This window comes from Opisthorchis viverrini (genome assembly GCF_000715545.1).
Source record: "Opisthorchis viverrini unplaced genomic scaffold opera_v5_58, whole genome shotgun sequence".
Taxonomy (NCBI): Eukaryota; Metazoa; Platyhelminthes; class Trematoda; order Opisthorchiida; family Opisthorchiidae; genus Opisthorchis; species Opisthorchis viverrini.
In genome coordinates, this window is record NW_008751716.1 from 1875644 (window position 1) to 1884543 (window position 8900).

Consider the following 8900-nt stretch of genomic DNA (forward strand, 5'->3'; position numbering starts at 1 on the left):
TCGGTTCGGTGTTAGAAGCAGAGAGGTTTCTAACCTTTGACCTGATAGATGGGTATGAAAGAGATAACGAAACGTTTGGGTGCTGTCGGTCCTGCTCGCCTCCCAGGATATGGATCGCGTTGCCTGGGTGGAGACGCTGCAAGGTATGGTTGCCGATCGGTGTTAGTGGTGTTGTTGTTGTTAGTTTCTCTCCGGATTTCTTGAATGAGTGTTTAGAGGGGTAGACACCACGGAATGACTGTGGTAGGCTAGCATTAAGTCCTTCCTTCGTTCACGTCTTCTTACACAATGGGACTCTCCAATAAATCATGATTGCACAGTAGCAAAAAATCAGATACTGATGTTATGCTACTGATAGCGATGGTGATCATACTGGTCAAGGAATCCGATTTTTGGATAATCGAACAGCGCGCTTCAGACCTGGGAAGTGGTTTCGAAAGCACGTGCAAGTTTATCATGTGGCTGACACTTGTGGATGGCGTTTTCCGTGGATACTGTGCTAGCTAGGCAAACTTTTTCGTGCTGATGAAGGTTTTGGATCACTCATCTGGAACAATCAGCATCACTTCCCTGAATAATCCTTTAGTTAGGTTATGGAAAGCGCGTTATAGCAATTAGGACAAAGAGGGTTTTTCGTCATTCTGACAATAAATAAGTCGACAGGTTAGGAAGAAAAAAACGATCCTTATGATTGCATAAAAATTGAACCAATCATTCGATTATCTCATTTTATGTTTAAGTTTGATGCTGTTTGAGGCACACTGTGTTTTTACTTAGACGCAGAGAAACGAATCTTTTTCTGCTCGCAGTCACGAGTAATGTATTTTTTTGTCACATCGCTAGTTAGTACAGTGGTAAAAAAATTTAGCAACCTGGCTATTAGTACATTATCTATGTGTTGTCTGGAGACTGACAACCCGCTGCCAAGTTATCGTGCTCTACTAAAATTTAGGAAGAACCGCGAGGCAAAAAATGCCAGTGATGAATAAGAGGAAATTTCTGACTTTCAAGCCATTGTAATGGGACTGGTGTAATCTTTCCGCGCTGTATTTTGTGAGCCCATAAATCAATCCGTTAACCACGTACAATTATAAACATGACTCTGATGCCAGCCTCCTTAAGCCACTAACTAGGACCCAAATTGCACTTCAAGTCAACATTCAAAGAACTGAGGATGTATTAGGCTGAAGAGTGTGCAACTCAGCAGAACATTACTGTGGGCTCAAAGCACTGCACCGGTAAAGGTTTACTTCTCACCATGTTGTCGATGCTTGAAACTAGTGTTTTACGGAGAAATTTTTTATTTCGCTACTTACCTTACCATCAGAGACGATGAAGAATGTATCACCGCGTGCACCTTCTCGTATCACGTAGTCTCCGGGATTGTAATGGCATACGCCAAGAACATCAGCGACTTTGATTAATATTTCCACGCTGAGTTCACTAAATGTGGGAACGCTGAAAATTTGAATGTGAGAGGATATTCACAGTTCGATACCCACTTCAATCGGCATAGTTCACTGGATAATGTGGGGAAAGTGAGTGCTTTACCGAAAAGTGCTTGTTGGCTTCTTGATATTGTAAATTAATTTCTGTACTCGAGTTATTCATACAAATGTGTAAAAGTGAATGGAAATGTCTTTCCTTAGTGACAAGACTCTCAGCGAAAAACTATGGAAAGAAACTAAGGTTTTGCATGTAAAGCTACCAGCTAAGAAAGCCCAAATATGGAAATGTAATCTGAAAGGTAAGCGATCATGAAAACGCGAACGGATTCTAAAATTATTGAACGATAGAATCAACGTCATCGTCCATATTTGCATGTGGAGTGAACATGTGTGTTCAAATGCGTCCAATGATTAATAGTTCAAATGCTTCCTGAGATTTCATCTAGTTGCATTCTTGTGATGTCATTCATGTTCTATAGAATACGTTCAAATCTACTGGTACACACTGGGCGACTTTAAAAAAAGAAGTTGATTAGTAACATCCCAAATTAATTACAAGTTTAGAAACACACCACCTGGTTACGTAAAAACAAAAAAGGATGGGAAGTCAGTTTCATAAAATTACAAAGTCACCCTGAAAACGTCAATGAACGTGTAAATATATTGTTGCTTGGCGCTAGAGCGCTATAAACCGGTGATTCTGTGTTCGATTTTTAAGACAACGAGCAGAGCAGTTTTGGCTTCCGCAGATGTTTATCATTTGAGTGAATTAAAAAATAAAAGATGTTCATTTAAACATTTACAAGAGGAAGAACAGAACACAGCGTCTGATAACGTGCCAAACGTGAATCTTTGCTTCGTCGATTCTTCATCGTATCCTTCTTTCCAATCTCCGCAACATCTGGCAGTAGCAAGCATTTCTGAGTCCGACGTTCGCAGGAGCCGAAATTTCCAAACTCCTTTACGTTTTGCTATACTAATTGTTTTATTTACGCAAGCTACAAAAGTAAGTGCTAGTCCACCATACTTAACACAGCAGGGTTACGGCTCATTAGACTTTTTAGGAAACGGTGGCGCCAGCTATAAGCCACGCGAAGACAGTGGATCCTTTTGGGTTGAAACGGTCTCGTCCTGTCTTCTGCCAGTCTCGGGCTAAATCAACTACCACTTGGTGCCAGCAACTAAGCTCTGTCATTACCAGTGGTCAAAGCAATCCTACATCTGATAACGAGATATACGAGCATTATACACAAAAAGAAAGTTTTAGTCCCTTTATTTTAGTTATGTAATTTATTTATATTCTGTAACCAGACACTGGAATATCACAGTGGAACATACGTAGCGATGGTCACACGAATAGATTGGGCAGAGCAGTGGCTTACGTCATGGCATTTGTACCTTCTCGTGGAAATGATGAGCCAACCAGATCCTGTGCAGCCTACTACTATAACAAATGAACGCCGAATACTACCCTTGGTTGACAGGGTTCGGTAGTTGGGGGGGGGGGAAATGCGTTGAAGTATAAGGCGAACATCACAGTGGAACATACGTAGCGATGGTCACACGAATAGATTGGGCAGAGCAGTGGCTTACGTCATGGCATTTGTACCTTCTCGTGGAAATGATGAGCCAACCAGATCCTGTGCAGCCTACTACTATAACAAATGAACGCCGAATACTACCCTTGGTTGACAGGGTTCGGTAGTTGGGGGGGGGGGAAATGCGTTGAAGTATAAAGGCGAACATACTTTCCAATCTTTCCTTTGTTGGGGTTGCTTCATAGACTAAATCGCTGATTTAATCGCACCAGTGTTTCATTGCTTGAGGGTTCACGTCACTTAATCCGGGTAAATTTCAGGCAAGTCCTAGGACCGCTCTTTGATGTATACCATCATCTCCCGACTAAAAGTTACTCACCTTTAACCACTGACAATATAATTGTTAAAAAGTTTGGTGCCGTGTTTGACAAACATGTAACTCAGTAAAACAGCCTTTAATTTTTTTATTTTTGGCAGTTGTCTTTAGGAAGAAATCTGATGGTTGTGCCAGCCTCTGAGTAGCCAACACTGCAAATGATAGCGAAATCTAAATGAGACGAAGGAAGAGTGGCACGGTATCCTGTTCTGTCGCTTTGCTCAAAAGAGCTGAAACAGACGTGGATTTCGAGGACTGTATGCTCATGAAGGTAAATGAAACGACCTCATAATGTTTTCGACTTTTTAACTCACAAAAAGGTCGTGATAAACAGACAACAGATCAACCTAAATTGTTGTTGACTTTCCGATTATGATTTGAATTCATATCTGCCACGAAGGAAATGTATTTCCTAAATATAGCTCCTTTGAAATGAACTCTTTTTGTAGCTGTCATCCGTTAATATGTATGTGCTCTAACTGAAAAGTGTGCCGTCTAGCATAAATATAGAAAGCACCACGCACAGCGTTTGTTTCCACGGTATGGTATATTAGCTGAATGTTCCATTTGGGCAGCCAACGTTTTCTGGGAAAATGAAAACTACTTTGCCTTAAAGTTCAACGCACACAGATAATGCTAGTTTTTGGAAGACGAATATAGAATCCGCTGGGTTGGAAGTAATTTCTGTGCATGTGCTTCTCACAAAAATACCCATGAAAAAAGTATCAAGACTGTCTAATTTGAATCTCATTATCCTTCGAATTTACTCATTAGTAAATGTATTTTGGACATCTGACTGAGAATATGAAATAATGACATCTGTATTGAAGTGGACAATTCCTTAGAGGCGCATAGTTTAGCGGCCTGGGGACTGTGAATGAAAATATTATAATGGAAGCGTCTGATTACGGAGTCAGTTAAATTACCAGCAATGTTGTGTGAGACATGCCTCGTCTACCTTTTGAAGTTGTTCACGTTCCGCTGGAAATAGGCCAGATGCAAATACTAAACTACTTATCTTGATGAGCAAACAGGGGATCATGGAAAAACTATACGAGCCGCAGCGGTACGATACATTTTACTGCCATGTTCGTTTATCACCGACCAGACAGTTTTCCAGGGTAATATGACGTCGAGGAGAATTCACAAAAAACTATCCTGACCAGTTTTGAGGGATTATTCCCTTGACGAGATAAGCCCGGAAACTAGCACAGATTATGCAGCCACAGGAGAAAATCTGCGTGTTTTATTTTTATTTTGGTTCATTTCGCTAAAGTGACGTCTAGACCATTAATTTGAAGTAAAAAAGTGCTGCTTGCTAATGGTCACTTCATTGTGGTCCAGCCTGAATAGAGTAACTCTTGTTTAGTGCCATCGTATTTGTTCACAAACCGATTCTTACATTATAAGCTATTTAATTAACCAGCAAAATGGTTTTACGAGGTATTGCAAGTAAATTTGAGAGTCATGCGGAATAAACTAAGGACATAAATATACACAATAGATTGACTACTTATATAGCACCCGAAGTTTTCCCAGTTCGTCTTCACAAGGACACTCACAAAGCTACTCAGAAAAATGTAAGAGACCATAAAAATCTTCCTGCCACACCTTAAAATCGCTAAACGTGCTGACAGAATTTTTCCTGAGAAAACAAAACTTCCTTTTCAGCAGTTCCATCCCCACAAAACGACCGGCACTCTATTGGGCTGGTTTCGCCAAGATCCGTGACATTTAATTAATTACTCGCCCGATAATTAATTAAATAAGTAGAACTCAATGATGATAATGCGCATCCTTTTTTTGTTTGTACGAATATACTGATACTGAAAAATTTAGTCAACGAAAGGATGACGAGACAAAGGACAGCTCTGATTGCCATTGGAGAATACGACACACCCTCAATGGAAGCAGAATACAGGGAAGACAGCAAACGTATGACGTCACAAAGCTAACTGGAGAAGTGTTTCGTTGTCGAACTGAGTGATTCCGCTTACGGTTCGCCTAGCGGTTCATCCAGAATAAAATTTACCTTCATAAATTTAAAAAGAAAACCAAAACGGACAAAATGTGTTGTCGGCAATGTCCTCTCTTAGCATTTTGGACATCAATTCACAGTACCCGTTGGTTTTCAGTTGAACTGGACAGTTTGTCTGCAAGCATCTTAGCACTAGTCTAGATGACACTAATAATGAGCTTTCAGTGGAATTGCTTTGAGGTTGGAAGCGCGTGGTCGTTGACCGTGGAATGTGGTATGAAAAGTATAGAATTTTTTATAATGGTGGTAACGTACGTGACAAACCACCTTACGCGAAGACGAGGATTTTAACAGCATTAAATTTAACAGACACCTCGGCATTTTCTGTTTACTTCCCTCAAACCATTTTGTCCAGAGTGAGATTTTAGTAAGCTATACAGTTCACGAATCACTTAATAAAGAATGCTGGATAGTACACGCACTGCCCCATAAAACAACGTACATCCATCAGTATTTTTGCTTTTGTTGGTGGGCAATGTTTACTCGCGAACGTAAACTGGTTGAATCACCATTCTACATGTTATGGGATGTCGGTTATAACAAGGAGAGTGAACTTTATAATACCAACTATTCCGTGCACCGTATATCCTGATGAATTAGGTTAGCTTCAGCACACGGTACTTGCGCAATCCTCAAGTTGAGACTCGTTCACAACTCAAGGGCTTACGCTATGCTGCTCGCGAATACATCACCAGCTTTTCTACTGTCATGTGTATTAATAGTGTACTTAAACTTTGGCGATAAGTGCAGCCTACTGCCTTCATGATCCGTATTGGTTTTATTGTGACCAGAGTCACCAGTTTTTCGGTCAAAATGTCGTAAAGCGATTCCGTGGACTCTGAATTATATCCACTCTCATTCGATTGGTTTTAATCGGTCGCTTACCGTTGTGCTACTACCGCACAGTACACTGCAATGCGCATAAACATTGGTGTCGCGCCAAACAATGTTATAACGAGCTTTTGTAGACTTAACTGAAAAAATTGTAAAATAAAGAGTGAAAGATAGTAAAATGTATGCATACCTTTTCAAGAATCGCACGTAATCATTTTGTCTCCTCAATCCCGTTTGCATCATGACCGACTGAAAACACTGCCGGTCAATTGCCCATAGTTTGCAATCAGTTATTGCTTCATAAAGCGCAGGTGGAGAAAAAATTAGGAAGTTTGTGAGAATAAACAAATAAAACAAATATTGGGGAAAGCTTAACTGATTTATCATGTAGGTTCTTTACTTGTTGCGTGTGTGATGAAATCAATCATGAGCTGTAAGAGCAGCTAAATTATTTTTTTAAAAACAATTTTCGCCCATACATGATTATGTCACCTCTCTTAAAGTCCCGACAAAAACGTACTGAATTACTTCGAAACAGACCAACGGCTAAACGCAGTTGACCCGTTGTAGATATTGCCCGCTAATCAGGCGGCAATCGGTCTGACTGTCAAGCTTGGCAATCAGTTTGCAAATATTTTGTCATCAAATGAGGAAAAAATTGTCAGTGCACAGTTGGGTATGATTTGCCCGGTGATGTCTGCTGGCAAAATGTTTTCAAGTAAATTTTCCAACTAGACGGACGGATCAACAGCCACCCGGTCGGTACTGAATGAAAGTGCTCGGGCTACTGAGAGTTCAACACGTTGCTGGTACTTTGCAAAAATAGTAGCTAAAAAAAGTGCGCTTTAAATATTCACTTGATTTTGCTGCACATTTATTTCCAATCACCTTAAGAATACCTTTGATAAAGACAGAACTACTACTCTTTTTGGGCTTTGGTGTTACAGAAATAATGGAGTTTTTCTGCAGTTTCCACTTTCCTGTTATTCAACCATGCAGCAGACAATGAAGGCAGCCCATAATTTATTGGAAAACTAACAAATGTTTGATTTCCGTGACCACTATACTGTGAGTCAGTCACACCGCGCTTGTTAATAGTAGTCAGTTAATTACTGTCTATTTGTCTATTTCCAATTCTAATACATTTTTTCAGACCTCCGAGCTACAGTTAGGCTGTAGTTTTTGGCAAACAGAGCATTTGGTAGGAAGGCCTTGTTATGATGCGAACATACACAAACATCCTAAGGTTATTTGTTTCGGCCGGTGTGTAGAAAGAAGATTCGAATTTTTTTGTAGGGTGCATTATGTTAATATTGAATGACACATAACGTAATGATTCTGGTTAAATGAGACAGACTGACAAACGCCGACACCACAGGACTCGTTTGCACGTCCCAGGAATGTGTTTTGTTCTTGAAAACCGTATTTCGTTTTAAAACAGACCAGATTTGCAACGCTGTTATTCAAAAAAAATCCAGAAAAGCAAACTCTCCATTGAGAAGAAAATGTATTATACGACTGTGCTTTAGTTTCAGTTCTCCCAGCAGACACAACAATGTCGCACAATGGAAAAGAATGCAGTTATCTCTCAGTACGCTGGCCGTGCTTTACTCCTAAAAATGGACAGAGGGTAAATTTTAGATGCAGTGCGATAGGGTACCTATCTTTTAAGTTTTTACTTGGAAACTTCCACGCCATAAATGCATTTTGGAAGAACAAGTGGTTTCTGTTTCAAGACTAGGATTGCCTTAACTTTGCCTGACAGTTCTAAATGGCTTTTCAGTGTGAATACCCGGCAACGTTCAAGTGCAACAGACTAATGTGTATGCCAGTTTACTAATGTGTATAAAACGCTTTTTCCAGTCGAAATAGTCTGAGTTTCTTAGCTCTAGACCGCTACATATCTGTGGATTAACCATACTATCTGGAAGACGTTAAAGGGACCAAATTCAGACAGACTTAAGTGGTTCTGAGCACTACCGTAACCAAATCCAAATAAATATTCTCCAAAGGAATCGGTTGCTAAAATTCTTTAGGCTTTTTTGGATTAATTTGGCATGAGTAGCGTTTCAGAGATGGTTAACGGCCGGAATTCAAACCGTCTTAACACGTACATATAAAGAATACTTAAACGTTTTTACATAGCTTTATTGTTCCGTCTGCACTGTGTAAAACCTTTTGAGGTTGAAATTGACTGGTTTAATAGAATACTTATTTGTGGTAGACATGTGAGTTAGAGCTCATGATACAAGCGTTTTGAGACATTAGGCAACACTGTGCTAAACTACCCTTTAGAAGTTGCCAACTGACGTTTTGACTGTATCTTCCTACCTCGCAAGTTCTCACAACTGAATCGTAAGCTACACTTGTAAAAATTTCTATGTCCAGCTTTAAATGACTGTCGTTAAAATGACAGACAAAACTAAGAAATCTATGTTGTTTATCAGCTGACGCGCAAACAGTGATTAGTTAGGTATTAGCCAGGAAGAGATACCTAATGGCTGATACTATTGAAGGGAACCGTGAAAAAAATAGAAATACGAAAAAATAAGTGCTCTAAAATCTGTGGTAATAAAGTTACTGGTACAAAAGCATAAACAGAAGTAAAATCGCGCAAATATAAGTAAAATGAATTCTTCTGACCATAGAATGAACAGAAAATCGAA

The 8900-nt window shown here is 39.8% G+C and overlaps 1 protein-coding gene across 1 annotated transcript in view; it reads right to left on the bottom strand.

The window, feature by feature from the left end:
- T265_03949 (hypothetical protein) overlaps positions 1 to 6621 on the bottom strand; it is a gene marked incomplete at both ends in the record, with an annotated part of 49979 nt that extends 43358 nt beyond the window's left edge. The window contains 2 exons of the mRNA XM_009168549.1: positions 1317 to 1458; positions 6425 to 6621. Of these exons, the coding sequence (XP_009166813.1) occupies positions 1317 to 1458; positions 6425 to 6621 (339 nt within the window). The remainder of the gene's footprint in view (positions 1 to 1316; positions 1459 to 6424) is intronic.
- Positions 6622 to 8900: the final 2279 nt, after the last annotated feature.